At 42.3% G+C, this 21,607-nt stretch overlaps 1 protein-coding gene and 1 pseudogene across 2 annotated transcripts in view; one reads left to right on the top strand and one right to left on the bottom strand.

Moving 5' to 3' along the window:
* Positions 1-21,607, bottom strand: part of LOC115030353 (uncharacterized) — a 264,511-nt pseudogene that overhangs the window by 211,582 nt on the left and 31,322 nt on the right. The gene's annotated exons all lie outside the window — the stretch shown is intronic.
* The window catches only part of LOC147001827 (uncharacterized), a 43,973-nt gene that overhangs the window by 488 nt on the left and 21,878 nt on the right, over positions 1-21,607 (top strand). The window contains exons 2-4 of the mRNA XM_085829009.1: positions 5,807-5,809; positions 18,031-18,086; positions 21,226-21,338. Coding sequence (XP_085685135.1) covers positions 5,807-5,809; positions 18,031-18,086; positions 21,226-21,338 — 172 coding nt within the window. The remainder of the gene's footprint in view (positions 1-5,806; positions 5,810-18,030; positions 18,087-21,225; positions 21,339-21,607) is intronic.

Below are 21,607 nucleotides of genomic sequence, written 5' to 3'. Positions count from 1 at the left end.
TCAAGGTCTCTGACACTTTGGCATTGAGCACACAAGATGAGGACTGATTCACAGTCTGAGGTTAGTGTAGTAATGTGGGAGCTCTCATCATGCATTTTAAGAAGCATGGACAGGTGTTGGCTTATGGGAGATGTTAGGTGTTAATGTTTATGGTCAAACTTTTTTATGCTAAGTAGAACAGACTACATTGTCAGATAAGAGCTGACAATGCCCTCCAATTATTCTTGCATGGGAGAGCTTATGCATTTCAGGGCTAGGGGAATTGCAATAGGGAGGGAGGAATATGCTTAATGATGGTTTCTGGGAACAGGGATCTAGCTAAGGAGCCCAGCCTGAAGATAGCTTTCCTGCTCTTTCAGGGATTCTCTGTGACTCTAGATTTTCCTCTTCCTCAGACTTCTGTGTGCAACAAAGCATGGTGTCTCCATTCCGTGCCCTATTATCTCTACGAGTTTACTAGTGTTTATCAACAGTTGGAAAGGCATCACCACAAACCTCCACCATCAATAAGCAGGGGCAGAGAATGAAGAGGATGGAGAAGCTCAAAAGGGATCTCTCCAGAAGATGAAAAATGAGAGAGACGAACTCCAGGGAATCCTAGTCAATTACACTAACAAGGATTTGAACAACAGGGAGTCATTAAGCCCAGTTCTTTGCTGACTGTCTTGGGCCCTCTCTGTTAACCGCAGATTCCCTCATATCACAGGAGGCTACAACACCAGGCGGTCCACATATCCAAATTCATTTTGCTGATTGGATTTTCGACACAGAACTTCAAGTTCAGATAGGAGTGATATGGGTCTTAGGCACTTTTGATTCCTCCAAAAGGAAATCAGAGCCTGTGGTATGAATCTCAGTCTGGGGATAAGGGTAGTAGTGTGTGAGCCCTAATTCTGCATTGTAAAAATCCTATAAAGGTGTTGGTTTGTGGGAGATACAAGGTCCTCTCTGTTTATGGCCAATCATGATTGCAGTTTACATGGAGGTAAGATGGGTCCAACTAGTCCAGTCAACAGCTGGAGGAGCCTGGTCCCACATACTGCCTCTCATGATGACTGGATTGGCTGTAGTTCATCCCTGCTTTTCTCAAATTTTGTTCATTATACTCTTATATAATGTGTGTTTATTTGGAATTCTGATTGTGTTTAATTATGTGGTGTGTGTGTGTGTTTGTGTGTGTATGTTCCACTTAAAATCTAGAGTGACTGTGTAGTATCCTGGGGCCTGAGATTTTGCATGACACAGTTTACAGGCAATAATAATGAAGATGCCAGGGAGCCTCACTTTGAGCAGCACAGCACATGACCTCTGTGCTCACCTTAGATGCACACTGGAAACTCCTGGTGTATGTTATAAAGGCTTTCACCTGAGGATATTGATTATGTCCTTTGAGAATTTATGTAAGCAATAGAACCAAGGATTGACAATTCCTTGTCTACAAACAGATGTCCCATCACAGGTCTATAAGGATGACAAACAGAACTCACCTGTGGAATAGGAACACTCTGGCCATACAGTCTTATTCTGACAAAGGCTCCAGAATTCAAGATTATGAACCATAAAACTAGAGCAAATCTGTGTGCAGAACACTATTGGCTCATCAAGCCTGGGACGCACCAGGGCATACAGTAGGCACATATTTGTTGTAAGGAATCCCTACAGGAATGAGAAGACAGGATGAAGACGCCAAGATCATCCCTCTAAAAAGAAGAGCTGAGAATGTTAACTCATCACCTAATGTAGAAAAGGCTGTGCTTTCCCTTTTAACTTCCAGCTGTGCATCTGTTTAAATAAGAGAATGAGAAAAGGCACAATGGGGAAATCCCAGCATCTTCAAAAAAACACCATTCTCTTCAATCACAGGAGAGTGGGTTAGGAATGCCTCCCCCACCCACCTGCACAACTCTTCCAGGGAAAACAGAGGCTTTAGAATCTAAAGCACAGACTCACATCTAACCAATGAGAGAGGCATTCTAAGTCAGATCATACCAGTCCACAGATACTAAATGATACAATCAGAAAACCTTTTGAGATGCAATCGCCCTCCACCCTACTACCTACTCTCCCTCCCTTTCTTTTCTCAGACAGGGTCTTTTGTAGCTCAGGAGGGTCTTGAACTCTGGATCTTCCTGGTTCAGTGTTCCCAGTACCCAGCCTTGAAAGACATTTTTCAAACAATGTTTAACACTAGGTGTCAGACTCTAAACTTCTGAACTTCTAAGACTATCAGAAGCCAATTTACAACTATATAAAAAAGGCACCACTGTGGGTGTGATTGGCCAACACATTCTTGCACATTTCTGCATTTTTTTTAAACTTTATTTACATTATGCTCCACCCTTAAAGTTTCCTTCTAATTATCTGCAAGCTGGATAACTATCTCACTCTGTCTCTCAAAAATCCCCCCATGGACGGGAAAAGTTAATTAAGTGCTGGAGGGACATTTCTGGGGTTGTCTGGTTTTGTCCCTAAAAGACACCCAATATCCCTGGACCCCTTGGAGCAGACAGAGAGAAAGCTCTTCAGAATAGCTTGGCTGCCTGGAAGCCACCACAGCAGGTCAACTTTTCTGCACTGTCTAGCAGGGTCACCGGTTTTATCTGGGGAAACTCAACTCTTAACTTTAGTTGGGCCACCAGCTGCCCCTTGCCCAGCACCTTCCTGGACCCTATAGCCAGGGCTCTCAGCTCACCTGACCACATTGGGATGCTTGAATTCTCCAGGTGCCTCAGCACCGCCACTCGCGGATGGTGGACAGCCTCATGCCCTCCTCACTTGTCTGCCCTCACATGTGCTTCAGATTCAAGAAGTGGTCACCTTTCTTCAGGTCGCGGGCCTTGAACACCTTCCATAGGCGCCTTAGCAGATCTCCGTCATGCACTCATACTGCTGATAGGCGCGGCTCAGGCTGTCCTTCTCCATGCTGGCTGCAGGCTGCCGGCGGGCACAGTGGAACGGGGGTGCGCACTCGCTGCCTTACAGGCCTCGGGGAGGTAAGGAGTTGGACTCGTGGCAGCCAGGCTAGAAGGAAGGACCTCTGGAGCAGCCTCCAAGAAACTCCGCCTAGCCACGTCACCGCCCCGAGCGTCACTGCAGGAGAGCTCTGATCCCTCCTCTTCCCCCTCCTCAGTGATTACAGAGTCTGCCCACAATTTCTGCACCTAGGAGGAGGAGACAGGAGGACAAGGAGAAAGTGAGATCAGACTGCCTGGGAGACTTCCATCGGGTTCCACCAGCTCCCCCCACCCCCCTCGCCCTGGCTGTCTAATCCGGCCCGGTTTCTCAGAAAAACAAACAAACAAACAAAAACAAAACAAAAGTTACTTTTCTTCCCCAGCAGGGCTCGTGCAGTCTTATTGAGGAAAAGATTGCTGGGGCACCTCGGGAATAAGCGCCGCGCAGGAAGCAGTAGGAGGAGATGGGGCATGCCTAGCAGCCTAGAGTGTGTCCGGAGCGCGGGGGAGGGGAGGAGCCGGGCGCGTCAATGTCGTGGCTCAATATTTATACCTATATCGTTGTTCTCCGCTGCCCTCTCTGACTATGGGGTCCTAATCGTGCGGGGTATGGAGCGACCTGGGGGAATTCGGAAGTTGGAGTGAAAGCACCAGCTGTTCACCCTTTTGGGGCTGCAGAATGGAGTTGGGGCTCCTAGGACCCTGTAACCCAATGCTGTGAGTAGTGACTATGCGAGTAGGGGTGGTCAGACATCTGCTTGGAGATTGCTTCCTTTCTTTCTACTTTCAGTTTTTCTACAGGGAGACATTTGAAAGGGACTCGCTCTCACAAATGGACTTTGGGGTATAGCAAGCTTAGTGGGAGATGAAATTCTGCCTCCAAGTGGAGGACCTTCCTGGTGGATACTCAGGGAAGACAGACCATCTGGTAGGGGAGGGCTGGGGCTACTAGAGGTGGGAGAGTGAGGGGCCCTGGAAGGGGAGAAGTATTGTGCCCCCCACACCCACCTCCACCCCCGCACACACACTAAGATCCCAAGGGTGTAGGAAAGGCAGGTCCATCACACTTTCACCCATCCTGTCCTGAAAAAGTAACTTCAGGACTTTTCTAGCTAACTGGGACTGGTCCTTAAGTTTTCAACCCATGCACAAGCAACTGCCCTTATGATGGTGGGGGTGGGGGGCAGTAAACATGGGTCTCCCAGGTGTGAAAAGGGGCAGCGCTTGTGTCGCTACTTCTGAGAGTTACAACTCTAAAGCTATAGAGCTTCTTAGGAAATGAATATTCATTTGGGGTTCATAAGAAATCAGGAAACCCAGAGCTATCTGCCTCTCATTTCCTTGAAATACAGCATTGGTGATAACTGTAAAGCAGAAATACTGACTTTCCAGAAAAAAACTTTCCAACTACCCATGTTGAGATTTCCCAGACATGTTGAGACATGGCTTTCTTTTAAGGTAATATTAGTGTGACTACACATTTGGAGCCTTTTGGGTTTTATTTGTTTGAATTTGGAGCGTTGCTATTTTTTTTTAATTATAAGTATGTTTTGCCTGCTGCAACCCTCACCTGGTACCAGAAAACAAGCAAAAAGCAAGTGAGCTAGGAACACGGGGGGGGGGGCAGGACCCCACGGGCACCCAGAGGGGGGTCTAGAAATCCCACCAGGACCACATCTGTGCACCAAATGCATGCAATTCCTCCAGAAGCCAGAAGAGGGCATGGTGTTCAACCCAGAGAAGCATTAATAGGATTGTTAGATGCCCTCTGGGTCCTCTGGTGGATAAACAAATGTTCTTAATGGAAGAGCCTTCTTTCCTGTCCCTACCCTACATTTCTTCTTTGTCCTTCCAGATTGTGTGGTTTTTAATTGAGTAAGATCATCCAAAATCAAAGATAGAAGTTTATGGAGACCTATAGGTTCAGGTGCTTGAAGATGGAATGCTAATTTTCCTAGGTTACCTGACACCCATTCAGAGCTCTTGTGGGTTCAATATAATGCCATAAAATTGTCAAGGTTGAAGCAGATCTGTCACCTCTCATGTAGGATAACACTGCAGACTAGGCATGAAATGCCTAATCGATGAAATGCAGAATTGAGAAGTTCCTCAGTGAGTAGAAGTGGACGAAGGAATAAAAATTTAAGGCCAGCTAACCAGTCTTGGGATGAAACTTCAAACTATCCTGCATGGATGGATCCTGAAATAGAGGTCACATGCCAATGGTGGAGAGCATGTATGTGCAAGACTAGGAAGGGAGAGCGATGGCTAATATTGATCTTAACCACACTAGATCTCAGAGTTTATTGAGGAAGTACTTCTTCCAGTGGATGCTTCATGCTTGTGAAGGTCTCCTGGAAGAGATCTCATTTCTGAGACTGTGAGTCAGAGACTTAATGTGTGAAGGAATTAATCCCCTGGATCCCCAAACTGGTGCTGTCAAACCAGGGCTTTTAAGCAGAAGCCTGAGAAGGATTCAGGGATGTGTTAAGTTGCTCACTGCCTTTGGACACCTTCTCTTTCTAAGCTGACTGTGACACAGAAAGGGACACCTGTAAACACACAGGAAACCAATCATTATCAAGTGATAAGGCTCTTCTTGTCCATCTTTTAATTCTCTGGTGGGTCCTGAGCCTTATTTACTTGTAGGTCTTCAGTGTAGTGCTTGGCTGTTTTGGTAAATGCTACCTGTCAGATAGCTTACCTGATATCTAGTAATGCTATTTGTGCAGGTAGATAACAGCTTGACATCAGTCTTTTTTTTTTTTTTAAAGATTTATTTATTTATTATATGGAAGTACACTGTAGCTGTCTTCGGACACTCCAGAAGAGGGCGCCAGATCTCGTTACAGATGGTTGTTAGCCACCATGTGGTTGCTGGGATTTGAACTCTGGACCTTTGGAAGAGCAGTCGGGTGCTCTTACCCACTGAGCCATCTCACCAGCCCTTGACATCAATCTGTAAATGACTAAACTGTCCCGAGTATGCAGAGTGGACTGAGACACTTCCTTTTCTCTTTCAGATAGATATTCCTAGTCTTGAAAGCATTCTGTCAGCCATTTTCAAGGACCAATCTTGTAGCAGCCAAACTGACTATAGAGTCTCAAATTGCCACTTGCCTTGTAGCTGTTGTAACAGATGAATAAAGTTACAGGCCTGGAATGTAACTCAGGGAGCATGGACATTTATTAGGTTCAATCATAGCACTGGGAGGTCAAAGAGAAGGAAAAATTACCCCATCTCATTCAGACTTGTTGGAGACAAAAAAAAAACTGTGAGGCTCCATGGAGGCTTTTAAAGTCTGCCACCCTCCTCATAGATCCCTCCCAGACTCCATTTATTGCCCTTAATTGAGTAGATATATTCTCTGGGAAAAGTTTTCATAATTCGGGTATAACCCAGAATATAAATACCAATACATTGATCATTAAATTCTGTATCTCTGGAGACTGGCTGATGAGATGGCTCATGGATAAAGGTAATGTGACCAGGCATAGAGACCTGAGTTCCTTCCCTGTGACCAACATCATAGGAGAGAAAAACCTCCATACATTGTCCTCTGACTTTCATGTAGGTGGGGGTGCCAGGTCTTAGCAGCTAAAGTTTCCCACTGCTCACTTACTGAGAACTCTCCATCTGATACACTCATGTAATTATATGACTCTGTGCTCTATTTCAGAGATTCAGTACTTTTTTATTTTTCTTTTGTTGCCCAGAAGTTAGAGAAACCAAGGAGGCCAGCATCAGACCAACACCTGAAATGCAGGTTAGGGATTATGGATATAGGGAATTTGTAACTGAGGTGTGAACCTCATGTGTTCCAAACTGCTCTAAATGGTTTTCAATACATGTGTGGCCAACTGTAGTAGATGCTGTTATTTCACTGCTGTTTCTTTGTTGCTACAGTTTTGTTTTATTGTCTACCTCTGATTACTTCAAAGAGACAATAAAACTGTGATGAAATTTGCACTAATCCCTGTGACCTGTTGAAGGCTCACTAGATGTCAGAGTCTGCTTTAGTGAGGATGATTTGCCTGGATGATGCACAGCTGCTCCGGGTCGCCTGTACTGCCATATGCTAATATATTCCTCTGACAAAATAGCAGTTATCAGTGACACAGAGTGAAATGATTTACAGTGCTAGCACTCCTAGGTTTAAGAAGACACCAGTAGCAAAGTACAAAGGACCCAAAGATGGAAGCACATGCCCAGGCTAACAACAGTAGGCTTTGAAACGATTAAATTGACCTGGGAGTAGACAGTGGAATGTGAGGTGCAGGCAGAGGCCTAGTACAGAGTGTCTGACAGTTTTCCAGGTAGAAGGTATTCCCACTACTAGAAGGTCTTTGGATCTGTGGTGTAGGCAGCATAAGGAGAGTGATGAAAGTCACTGTCTTGTGAATTTGCTGCTGAGACAATTGCTTTCTCTTCTGAATATACACAGTGGAGTTGGCTCAAGGTTAAGAAGAAACAGCCATTGCTGTAGTTCATTCCTCTGAAGAACATTCTCCTTCTCTTTTCAGCCCACATAGATTAATCATGTACAACCTTTTCCCATGGACACTCACGTGACAGTGATATGGTCCTACTTTCCTGTTATGTGTACCAGAAGATCACTTTACAATGGCCCAATGATCTAGTCCAATCTTACAAGACATAACAATCTAACCTAGTATGGTGGCACTTGCGTTTAATGCCAGGAAAGGTACAGGAAGACAGAATGCTATGAAATCAATGCAGTCTAAACAGTTGGTGGAGATTATGTTTTTTATTCGGGATCAAGTCAAATAAGTTTCTGAGGTTTGGAGGTTTTAGGCTTACCAGTTAATGGGACTTTGTAGTTGTAGGAGGGGATAATGCAAATATTCACAGATAAATTGTGGAACCCAGACCTTCATTCAGCTCCAAGGCAAGTGCATCCAGGGGACTAGTGAATTATCTGCTTTGGGGATTCTGACTAGCCTAACAGAAGAGTATTAACATAGTTATCATAAGGAAATAGTCCCACCAGTTCATATACAGTAAGATGCATAGCCCACATTTGGATGGGTTTTTTGCACCATGTATTTCCATGCATGATGTGGGTACATGGTGTCAGGAGACACAGAAGAAGGCCTCATATCCCTTGAAAATGGAGTTACTGACATCTCACAACATTGCTTGTAATCCCAGCACTTGGGAAAGGAGGTCAGAATCAGTTCAGGAGCATCCTTGACTACATAAGAAATTTTAAGTCACCTTTATTACTCTAAGAACTTCATTGAGTTTCCATCTGTTGCTATGTATTGTAATGCTAAATTCTGTTCCTAGGAAGGTCTGGAACTAGAAGAGAATTCTCCTAGCAAAAGATTTTGTTGTGCAAATATTGTTGCTTAATTTAAAACCATTGGTTAAATAAAATTGACTACTGGTATTTAATGGAGGCAGTAGACATATGTGAGTTTTTAGTTATCTGGTTGTGGGTGGAGAACTGAAAGATAAGAGGAGAAATTAGAAGAAAAGAGAAAATGTACCATGGAGAAGAGGTACCCTGTGTGCATATGGAGGAGAAACAGCAAGTATTTGGGGTGCAGCACTGGGGAGGTAGCCAGGTGAGCTGGTAGAAAAGCAGATTAGGGGTGACCAAACCCACAGTAATTGTCTCTGTTTTTGTTTTTTTAACACGGGGTTTCTCTGAATATCCCTCGCTGTCCTGGAACTCACTTTGTAGATCAGGCTGGCCTCAAACTCAGAAATCCTGCCTCTGCCTTGCAAGTGCTGGGAGTAAAAGTGTGCACCACCACCTCACAGTAATTGTCAAAGTCAAATGATATAAGCATAGTCTGAGTCATTTGTTTGGAAGCAAGTCCAGATGAGCTTAAATTGTTTCTACTGAAACTTTGTATCAAAAAAAAGGTGATGGGGAAGGAGTAGAGCATTGCCTGGAGGGGAAGGGAGAGAAGACCATGAAGAAAATGATCAAAGACATACTTGAACAGAAAGTCTCCAAGAGCCAGTGGGTGTGCATTTTTTCGTTGAATTATTTATTTATTTCCATCTGATCACAGTCCCTCCTTCTCTTCCCAGTCAGAATCAATGTCCCAATCCCCCCCCCACACACACACACAATTCCCTATCCCCTTCTCCCCAGAGAAAGTGACCCTCCTTTTTTCCCCTGTAACAACTCACCCGGCACATCAAGTTGCATCAGGAATAAGTGCATCCTCTCTCACTGAGCACAGACAGGGCAGCCCAGCTAGGGAAAAGAGATCTAAAGGCAGGTAACAGAGTCTAAATCCGAGGCAGCACCCACTCCAGTTATTAGTCGCCCACATGAAGACCAAGCTACATATCTGTTTCATTAAGTAAGGGTCCTAGTTCAAATTCCTACATGGTGTTGGCTCATGGATCAGTCTCTGTGAACCCCTAAGGGTTCATATTAGTTGACTCTGTAGGTCCTCTTGTGGCTTCATAACCCTTCTGGCTACTACAACCCTCCATCAACACTTCCACAAGACTCTCTGACCACAGCCTAATGTTTGCCTGTGGGTCTCTGCATTTTTACATTTAAATGGTGATGGAGATAGCATGCAACTAGAGAGACTGCCCACAACAGGTCAAAATGGATACCTCTCAGCAGCCTGCAGCAGCTACTTGTAAAAAAGGATGGTGTCTGTGGTCTTGAGAAGCAGGAGACACATTCCTCCTGGGTACCTGCCATTTGAAATAAGGGCCTGCCTGTTGTAGGCTGAGATAGAAACATCTCAATAGCCTGTGGAAGCTCTTCATACTAAAATGTAATTCCGCTTTATCTTAACCTTAGTCCTATACAATCACTGTATAGAATTCATCACTGCTTTTCAGCTGGCCTAGATGTATATAATTATTCTATTATATCTGAATTTCCTGTTTCTTTTTTCTTCTTCTCTAGTGTAGTCTGTGAAACTCGATGTTTCTTAATGTAATGATTCTTAAACTATGAAAAAATTGAGATTTAAGCGCTCAGTACAGCACAGATCAAAATGTCCCAGGTGTATGCTGTGTGTTCTCATCTTGGAAACAATGTAATAATAACTGAGTAATGGTAGTTCGAGATTAATGCATAACTTTCAAAGACATTTTGAAGAAATTATTAGAAAATGAAATAGAGACAACATTTGGACCTGAGAAATGTAAAAGTTATTGATGTTCTGAAATTAGTTTCACACAACATTTGAGAGTAGTCCTGAATAATAAAGTATGGAATATGTCATATGCTATATGCCAGTCAAACTAAGTCAAAACACTGGGACTCTTACAAGGATTATTGTGTGCAATGTACAGAATCAGAAAGCTAGGAGAAGTACTCAGTTAAGGGTTAAGTACCTCTGACCCATTCAGTGCTTTGGTAGAGGATTTCCCATGAGAGCCCTAACATGCAAAGCAGGGGTTGGATCTCCAGTACACACCAGCTACTCAAATGGATACCATGTTTCCTATTATAAAGAAATGGAGGACTCCATTCAGGCACCATCTGGGAAGGCTCTTTCTCATTTTCCAAGCCACTGCAATTGCAGGATTTTAACTTGGCACCAGCTCCATTATCTTATGCAAGTATTCTCTGCATTGCCCACTTTCCTGTGGTAGTGTCAGTGATGGGCTCTGCACTATGATTTGTCCCTGTTACCTGGTGTTGCTGCTCCCAAAACCTGCTTCTCTTATCACAAGAGAAACTTCAAATCACATTCTAAACTGCTTTGGCTCTGAAAGGAAATGGGTGCTTCTACTTTTTTACAACAAAGTAAACATATCTCAAGAACCACTTTCTATAGGTATGATCCATTCCCCTAATATAGCACACAAAGAAGGACAAAAGTGCATATCAGGGGATGGAGAGATAGCTCTTCATTTGAGAATATGTTTCTCAAAATACCCACATGTCATCTAACAGTCCTTTGTCATTTTAGTTCCAGGTGAAACCCAATAACTTCTTCTGGCCTTTTGGAATAGCATGCAAAAGTTGCACAGACCTACAGAAGGCAAATCATGCATAAATATAAAATAATTCCAAATAACAAGCAGAATCACCACGGGGGGGGGTGGTGAAGAAGGAGAAAACTCATAGAGCATATGGGCCTGGATTTTGTCTCAGCTTTTAAAAACATTTGTATACTGAATACTGAACTAAACACTGTGTTTGTGTTAAAAACCCAAAAAGGAACCAAATGTATTGTCAAGCACAAAATTCACTCTCATAACAAAGAAAAACAACAAACTAACCAAAAAATGATAAATCCCTACTCGAAAGGTCCTAAATATGAATATCTCTAGTAGTAGTTACCACTGGTAGAACATTTGAAGAAAAGCAGAAGCATATATATCTGTGTTTTCTGAGAGCTTTTATATTCCCTTAGAATATGTTTTTATTTCCTGAAAGACATTTCAGAAATACTGATATATTTCCCATTAATTTGTTCAACACTATCACCCACAGTATTTTAGCAGCAGCTAAATATTTGACATGCAAGGATACAGCATGGATAATTTTTCCATCTTGTAGTTGGAATTCACAGAGTTGGACACACTAGACACACTGAATGTACAAACTATTACTTTTGTAGCTCAATCAGGCTGGGAAGTCATTATGGAACCCAAGCCCCTTACTTATATCCATCTGTGTCTGATAGGTGTGAGATTTCAGTAGGATGATACCACATCTGAATAAAGAAGTTTCTTAAGAGTGAAGAGTTGGAGATCACTGTTTTATTCTTAGAATATATCCAATTTACTCAATAGAAACTAAAAGTGGGCAGTCAATATGTACAGTGTATAGCCTTATCAAAATATTAAATCAATTACAAAACAAAACAACAGCAAAGAAACAAACAAAAAAACTTCTAATGAAACAAAAGAAAACCAAATAACAAAATTAATCAAAGCTCAAACCAAAATCTAAAAACAAGAATTGTGCTAAAGAGCCTTCTTTGGCTGTTATTTTGCAGCACAGACTTACAGCCCATGACTGTCCTTGGCAACACAGTAGAAAATAAGTTACTTCTGGTAACAATCTTTACAAGAGAAAATTAAGTAGGTCTCCTTTTTTTGGAATATGGGTTTGAAGAATAAGGACACCCAACACTAAGCAGAAAACATGTTACAGACTTTGGCTCAAAGACTTTGCAATTTTGTAGAATGATTTTGTAATTTTCCTTGATGACCTATCAGGACAAGAAAAATTTACACTCTCAGAATCTTCCTGTTTTCCCAGCAGCTCTTGATGTGTCTCAGCACATGTCTGAATCCCTCTACATGCTCACTCTTGCTGAGCCAGAACCCAGATGAAATTAATAGCTATTCATTGCAAGGAAACAAAAGTAAAGGAAGAAAATGCAACAGATGATAGCCATGATTACTGGGGATGAGATGAAATATTTGTTTTGCTCACGCAGAGATGCCCCTATAGAAGTTATCTTCAAAGGAGACCTTGTCCTCGTCTGTTCCATGTTCCAGTTTCTGCTGGAGTATTTCACACCAAGTGTAGGAAGGAACAACGGCCTGATTAGGATTTGTCAATTCAGCTCTCCATCCCACACTAGATCTATTAAGCTGGATAATATATTATGACCTATCCTTAGCTGAGGTCATTCCCTGCATCCCCATCATTGGCTGATGTCATTCCCTGCATCCCCATCATTGGCTGAGGTCATTCCCTGCATCCTCAAGTGTCATAGAGCACCTGGACTTGGAATTATTTCTCAGCTTTTAAAAACTGCTAGAAACTGAGCTGTGAACTACACATTGTACTGGAATTTAAAAGAAAAACACTATTACTCCAATAGTCCAGGTATAATATATTGAATACTAACATTGTAGGAATGCCCAAATCTGAGTTCAAGAGAGATGTGAACAACCTAGAAAATCATGTGGATGCCATATGGGGAACCTGCCTAGAATTAAGCGAAGATTATGATTATTTCTCTAGTGCAGGATCCTGACAGGGTACCACTCATCAACCCCTATATCTGGAAATAACCAGAGAAAACATATCACATAAAATCCACAGGCACTGCATGGGTCCTATAATCAGCAAGAATGTGTTAACTGAAAATATTTCTAACACTAGGAACTGAATTTAAAAAGTGATGGCCATGAAGGAACATAACAACACACCTGTACATCTGAGACTATTGTAGAGCACTCTGTAAATATGCAAATTATTTGTGTTCACACAACACAAGCACAGTATACCTCAGTAAACAGTTTAGTGTTGTTTCCTAGGTAATGCTATTATAAAAATCTTCCAGGATATTTTGGAGTCATAAAAAACAAGTCTTGAATGGGATAGGTACGTAATGAGCAAAGCATATAGACAGCTCAGTCAGTGATAAGCTTTCCCCTCATAAACACAGACTCAGAATCAGGGTTCTTGGCATAGTATCCAATCTGTCTTAGCAAGTTCCAAAAGGTATGTAGAGTAGGCTTGTCTGCCAGCAAAGGATCACATGGTGGTATTGGACTAGCCTCTCCTTCACTGTTTCAGTCTTTTCCCAAAGAAAACAGTTCCTTCCATTAGAGGCTCCCTTTGTCATTGCCTAACTGACTAGGTGTCCAAAGGTATGATCCCAGAAAAATAGGAAGTCACTATAAATAGGAACAAATGGAACAATTTTCTCCCAATAATGTGACTGTGTCAGGGATATTTTGAGTAAGATGCGGCTAACTTGTTGAAGGGCAAATACTTGCATGGATTATCTAACACTGAGTAATAGTTCATGAAAGGGCTGCATCACATAGTACAATTTCACTCTTTAGCTGATGGACATCAGGATATCATTTTCTTCTGGACTACTCTGAGGACCAGTACAGACCTCATGTGCCCTAGAGACTCTCTGGATATCTACTCCTTGTTCTGCAATCAGTGGGTCAAAGGGGACTTCTTTTCTACTTTCTGAACCTCACTTCTCAAACACCTACCTGATACTACCAGACCTGTCTGAAGGTCCTCATTTCTCCCAACCCCCATTGAGGCTGATTTTAACACTGAGAAAATGAGTTTGAATAACAGCAATTGCAGAATGCTACACAGATAACATAGTGTGAGTTCTTTAGATTATCATGACCCTCAAGGGGCTCCTGAAACACCCCTGTTTTGCACCACAGCTATGGGAATTCTGCTGGATGCATGTACAGCCACATGCAACTCAATCTCTCAATGATTAGAATCCAAGACATATGATAAGGCAACGTTTTACTGAGTATAGGTAGCTGGATAGGCAATGGTAGCAGGCAATGACGAAAAGAATCTGGAATGCTGAGAATACACAGTGAGGCACCTGAAATTCCAGTGGCCCTTCATGATTCTTCCAGAGCAGAAAAGGGACATAACACATGGATGTTATACACCAACGTCCTCCTCAACACTATGTACCATATTCCGATGATTTTCTCCAAAGGATTTCAATGAGGATCAGTACTATTGCCACTAGCCAGTTGAGAGTCTGACTTTACATGAGTTTTTGTGTCCTTTTTTTTCCTGGGAAGCTAGGTAGCGTTGCACACTAATTTGACTGCCGTATTTGATTTTTTATGCGTGCAGTCTGTAATCTCGGGGGCTTTTCATCATGCTTGGCCTCTAGAACAGACATGGTTACACGTCTACACAAACATATATACACACACAAACACAGCTGTATATTCAAGCATCCATACCACAAACACTTGCAAAGGCATTTTGCCTTACACAAACACACAACTTAGAATAAACACTCTGAGTCATAGCTGGTACACAAACACACACACACACACACACACCAACACACACACCACATCCCACACAAAGGCTGACACAAACACACATACAACAATGAAATTCTTGCTCTTATCTAGCATATTTTCTATTGTATGAGCATGTAGTGGGACCTATGATGTGCACAAGGCTCTTAGACTTAAGGGGGCTTTGCAGCCCTGACCTGTACTTATCTCCTCCTCAGGAATATTTTATATGCAAATACTTGCTGTCCTACAAGGAAATTATAAGCTCTACACAGATATCCTGGACAACACAGCACTAAATTGCCAAGAAAGAGCTTTCTACCTATAGCCTCCACTAAGCCCGTTTTGACTCATCAAGGCCCTCTCACTAAACCTACACTGAGTCCTTTTTAGCATCTGAGGAAGACTGTGACTTTTGGACATTACTCAGGATCTTTTCAACACATTACTTATTATATGATATTAAATCATCCTCAAAATTAGTCAGGAGAAATCTAGTTAAATGACCTGCTGTGACATTTCTGAAATGCAGCACTCTGCACAACTCTGATTGAGAATCTATCCTGAAACAAAGCCATGCCCAAAATATAGTTAGCAAAACAATGTCAGCAGAGTGAGCACTGTAGGCTTCTATGTATGCCCATGGTTAAGCCAATAAGAAAAGCCAGAATAGTGCAGGCAATAACTCTAAGCAGGAAAAATTAAGAAATGTTATACTAATTTTAAAAATAGTGTTATTGTTTAATGATTTGTTGATATAAATAAGAGACAATCTCCACCTGGTAGTGGACAGGAAATGAAAACTCTACTGGACATCAAACAACAGGAAGTATCAGGTTTATTGAGAGACCTAGGCCCAAAGAACCAAGTTAGAGAATGACTACACAAAATCAGATGTCCTTAACCGGCCTTACACAATACCCACAAAGGTACAGATTGGCATAAGCATCCATAAACACACACACACACCCATAAAATCATAAGGGAGCAAAAAACAAGGAAGAATCTGTCATGCTAGTGGAACAAAAATTTAGACAATGCAGAGCAGATGTTTCAACTGAGAAACACATCTCTGGTATTCTTACTAGGGAAATAGAAAGATCTAGGCAACATTCTTCTTGGTCAGAATGAGGAGCATATAGAGTGAAATTTTTTCATGAAGTCTCAAAACTCTCACACAAAGTGAGATTGTGAGAAGCCTTTCCTACATCCCTGCTCATCCAGCCAGCTCCAGACCACAAGGCCCAGGAACTCCAACTCCAACAGCACTCAAAGAAAATAGGACTGACAAGCTGCTACTCAGGCTCACTCAGTGTGAATCAAGATCTACAGGGGAAAGGGTAGGGGTGGGGGGCAAAAACTTCCAAAAGGCAACAATGAAATCCACTTATTTCTCAATCCCACTAAGCTCTCATCCCTGCAAACTACTTCCTACCTGAAATCTCACATGTTCCCCACAAAACTTTTGAAGGCCTTTATACCTTCCTGCAAAGCACTCTACTATTCTAAAGAAGGGCTCCAACACAGCACCCTTCAAACTCAATGTCATATAGAGTTGAGATGTATAATCAACTTATCTCCCCAAGTGAACTGCAGATTCTAGTAGAACAGAAAAATTTACTTCTCAAACTAACATTTTCTTGATAAAGGCTACCTCCACAAAAAGCCTTGTAGATGATCCCATAAATAAACAGTTGGAGAAGACATAGGCAAGAGCCTGGTAAGTTGGTGGACTGTTACATTGGACTGTCTTTGTTTATAGTGAGCCATGAGGGCAATCTGCCTCTGATACACATCACCCTACCTGCTGCTGCTTGGTACTTGTGACAAAGATGTTCTTGCTGGCCTCATCACAGAACCTTTTTCTTCACCATAGGATGCTTCCTGTTCAGCCTGCCCCACCAGCAGCTTCCTGTTCTCATTCAGTAACATCCTTACTCTTTCCTTCAATTAATTGCAGTCATTCAGGAGGTAACAGTGCCTGAAGCTGATCCACAAACAAAGAAACAAAAAATGGTCATTTCAAGCAAGCTTACATTTCTCTGCCACTCTTTTAAGAACCAGGATCCCTACAAGAGTCCTGATCCCCAGACAGCCTCAGACTATAGTCCACACTATACCCATCAGTACCAAATAGAGGTAGGTCAAATACAGAGATCAGCCACATTTCACAAGACTCAGAGGACTTCAGAAAACCGTATCACCAATATTGTGGTTGTTTATATGTCTGTGTACCATAAAACAATCAGCAGGGAAAGGGCAAAAACACTCTGAGGGAGAAGAGAAGACCCAACATGTATAAACCAAATCGAGGTAGGTCAAATGCAGAGATCAGCCACATGCCACAAGACTCAAAGGTCTTCGGAAAACCATAACACCAACAGTTTTCCATGTACGTCACTGAAGAGGAAATGTTCCTCATGGTTGCTTATATGTCTGGGTACCAGAAAACAATCAGCAGGGAAAGGGCAAAAACACTCTGAGGGAGAAGAGAAGACCCAACAGGTATAAAATCTTTCCATTTTTGTCATGGATCCCAGAACTTTGAATCTGCTGTCAGAATCCTAAAGTTTCAGGGTTGCTTGATATTCCCAGCATGGTGGAAATGGTTTCTATGCAGAGGATCCTGAATTTGGAAGAAGAAAGTTTGGAGTGTCTTGGACACTCGTCACACTGAAGAAAACTGAGTCCAAGAGGTACAAATCCAAGACCCTTGCCTCAAGGGAGGGCTCCTATTAAGGAACAGATAGTGGGGCTGGAGAGATGGCTCAGAGGTTAAGAGCACTGACTGCTCTCCTGGAGGTCCTGAGTTCAATTCCCAGCAACCACATGGTGGCTCACAACCTTATGTAATGTGATCTGACCTCCTCTTCTGGAGTGTCTGAAGACAGCTACAGTGTACTTACACATATAATAAATAATTTTCTAAAAAAAAAAGAAAAAAGAAACAGGTAGTATAGAACTAGAGCCCTTATTTTTGTTCAAAGTCCTAGAAGGCCACCAGCATTCCCTGCCTAGTGTTTCTCCTTACCTGTGTCAGGGACTCACCTGCAGGAATAGTTATCTTCTATGAGTTCCTTGTACTTCTCTATGATATCACTTATTGACTGGGTCATTTTTTTCCATATCCAACATTGTCTTCTCATGTTGTGATTTAATGATGGTGAATTCAATGTTCATCCTGTGGAAGAGCATGGCCCAAAGAGCAAATATCCTCTGAACTAAGCAATCAAGTATCATGTGCAAAAAGGCTGTATCTGGACTACCCAAGCCAATTGTATGCCACATCCTTGTTCCTTCAAAGAAGGTCCTATTAGTACTGAGTAAACTTATTATCTTGCCCAGAGAACAGCAGAGCCTGGGAACCAAATGAAGAGCAATGACCCTCAAGAGCACCTTGGGTGAGACTGAAGTACTATACTAGGTCTGTGAGAAGTTTCTAATAGACCTGTCAAGATATTGAATCCTTTATCCTCAGGCTGGTCCTCTTGTCTTAGAGCTGTGGTGGTTCCCACTATCTAGTGAAAGAAGCAGAGAAGTTCTCTCTGGGTCAGCATCTTATATTTACATCACCCCATGCAGTTGAGGTTCTTCTCAAAGCAACACCAAAATTCTGGCTGTTCAAAGCAAGGGTCAAAGTCCTACTCTTTGACTATCCTGGAGTCTAGTTTGAAAAACCCACTGTCATCATGTCTGCTAACATCTTGACAGATGAAGACCCACAGAAGCTCATCAATAATTGTATGAGGAAACAAACATGAAGAAACAGATCCGTCTCAACATATTGGACACCCCCACATCCCATGAAAGATTCTGAGTGAATGTTCTACATGGATGGGAACAACTCAATTAAATATGGAACCAGGTACACAGGGACTTCAGGAGATATTGCAGGTGAAAATATTTGGCCCCAAGATATATAGACCAAATCTATGGTGAAAGAAAAGACCTGTCATCACTTACCAGGAATGTAAATATGCTTTACTTAATAAATACGTGGATATTATGATCTATGGAGAAGGAGAGCTCATCACTGCTCACAGAAAGAACATTAAAAACAAAGAGGAATTCTTGGCTCTCCTGGAAACTCTTTGAATTCCTCCATGATACTCTTGGTTTCAAGGCAAAGCACATCAACTTAATGACCCCCTTGTGGTCACAAGTAATCAGGTCACTGAGTTGGCATGCCAAAAATTGTTTGAGATCAGTGTAAACTGTGCATGGTGGCACATGCCTTTAATCCCAGAAATTGAGAGGCATACGCAGGCAGATTTCTAAGTTCAAGGCCAGACTGGTCTACAGAGTGAGTTCCAGGACAGCCAGGCGATACAGAGAAATCTTGTCTCGAATAAACCAATCAAAAAGCAAACAAACAAAAAACAGTGGAATCTACTGACATTCAGTTGACATACTGTGACCCAGTGCAGCCTGAGAATCCATTGTATAAACAAGGGGAAATAAGGGATGTAAAAATATCTAAAAGATAGCTGAAGCCAAAATTTGGTGGTGGACACCAGAGGGAATGATCACTCTGCCAGGAAATACTGTTAAGTTTCTGGAAACAAACCTTCAACAGACTACCTGACTGGCATACACACTACTTTCTAAGTTGCTCATAACAAGGTATGTATAACTGGACTTAACAGCATGGCTCAATTCCTCCAAGCAATATGTCATCTTAATAGTAAAATACATGTAAAGACAGATACTTCGGCCAGAAGTGAGAACATATGAGGGGCCAAACAATGGTCAAATGTGGGAAACTGACTGCACTGATGTGTGTTCTGGTGGGGGAGAGTAAGAGTCCATGCTGTTTTGTTTTGGTTTTTTTTTGTTTTTGTTTTTTTTAATGAAACCTTCTATGCGTTTATCCACTAGTCTGAAACTTCTAAAAGAGTAGCTGAGGAGCTCTTCAAGGTACTTGACCAATAATTATACCACACCCTTTGAATTGTGTCAAACTATAGCAGAGCACTCCTAGCCAAAAGCTGTCAATAAACAGTGAATGATTTAGGAATAGATGGGAACCTTCATGGTATATGCAGACCTCAGAGTTCTGGTCTCATGAAAGTAAAGAAGAGTTCCTTAACGGAAACACTACAAATCTCTCAGAAGAGTTCAGGGACTGAGCCTCCTTCTTACTTTGGGCCTATTGTACCCAATACAGGGAGGAACTCATCCCTATACTATTCTATTGGATTGCCTGCCCCATAGCTTTGTAGGCTCAGATATCATCAGCTAGCCAAAATATAACTATTTTTTTTTCATTAGCCATATTCTCCAGTTCTCCATAAAGGCTCTTCATTTGACTACCAGAGAGAGAGAGAGTACACTTCTGTCTACCCCACCATCTCCCTAGACACCTTTGGGCCTTGTTGTAGTGATATTCCATAACCGAAGGTGGTAGCCAAAGACAACACAATCAATGTGGAAAGGCTTTGCATGATATCTACACTCTTACACCTGTGAGGTTAGGTGGCATTTTACCATGCACTCAGCACACCCAGGTCAAGAAGGCAGAAAGAAGGCACTGATGTCAATGCCAAAGAGAGCCCCTTCTGAAATTATGAATCCATTAAAATGGAGGTTTCACTGGACCCAAGGCCATTCATCCCCTATCCATCCAATTGAGTCTTAGGTATATCATGAATACAGGATCATATTCCAACCCCCAACAGACTCAGGCCTGGAACTGGGAACTTACAAAGGTAGATACTGGAGAAGTGAGAGCTAATGGGACCAGGAAGCAGCCATTCAATGTCCCTCTTGGCCTTTGTTCAGAGATGCCTATTTTGTCTGGTTGTTTAGGAGATAGAGAGAATGTAAGATTTTAGCTCTGGAAGAAGGGACATAAAATTTACAATTTGATGTTGCCCCTGTAGTGACTTCTTCTATTGCCAAGTACATGGGAGTTTTCATTGCAAAGAAAAGGGGTTGTAAATCAGAGATTGTGTGAAATCACATGGATCAATATATTGAAACAGTGTCTCCTCCCAAGGCAGTTGCAGTCTAAAACATATAATCCAACTTGTGTAAGAGTAAAGGTGCAAGAGTAGGTTTTTGGCCTCTGGGAAACAAAGACACCTGGATAAATCGACTGTTTGTTTCATGAATGGACCCCAGAAGTAGATTTATATTGGAGAAGAATCTCCCTCATAAAAGGATCCTAACAAAGATGAGCGACCCATTCCAATGCACTAACAAACTCTCCCCATTCAATGCACTGGACTTGTAGTGAAGCAGAGAGAAATCTCTAGCTTTGGAAGGAGAAGTTGCCAAGAGGTATCCCAAGGGGCAAAAGAGAATCTCCAGGAAAGGGCACCTCAGAAACTGGTCAAGATGGGGCAAGCTGGTAAGCCCCTAGGCCATGGAATTTCCCAGTGACATCATCTATAGTCACTTCCCAGACAATCTCTTGTATCCAAGAGAACCCTAGAATCTTCTGTGATGTCGCCAATGTTGTAGTAACCAGAGCAGCTTGTGGGGTATCCTTCAGATCCTCATGGGTTCCCAAGGAGGCATGTTGTCCATGCTCCTCAGGGTATTTCGGAGAGAGAATAGAATACACTCAGACACCAGAGTAAGGCAGAAAGAGTCCAGCCGCCCATCAGTGTGGGAAAGGGCAAGAAACAACTGGTCATGGAGATGGCACAGTGAGTCCTGGGCAAGGTTCGGGGAGCTGCCTAGAGTATGTGGGCTTCAGCTGGTCCTTCCAGGAATAGGGATTATGATCTGGATCCTTCAGATTCTTCAATGGTAGAACCAGAGTCAAGAGTGTCTGATGATTAGTTTAACAGACAGCCTGGTATTGAAAAGCCTGCAGTTTCTTTGCTGAGATATCTTAATTTCCTCCTGAATGGAAAATTATGCAGAGCAAGCTCTGTGAGAATAGAAAAGTGTTGTTCTCAGGATAGAGTGTTCA

This window comes from Mus caroli, unplaced genomic scaffold (genome assembly GCF_978045245.1).
Source record: "Mus caroli unplaced genomic scaffold, Mus_caroli_1 scaffold_12, whole genome shotgun sequence".
Lineage (NCBI taxonomy): Eukaryota > Metazoa > Chordata > Mammalia > Rodentia > Muridae > Mus > Mus caroli.
This window is presented reverse-complemented; position numbering and strand designations above follow the sequence as displayed.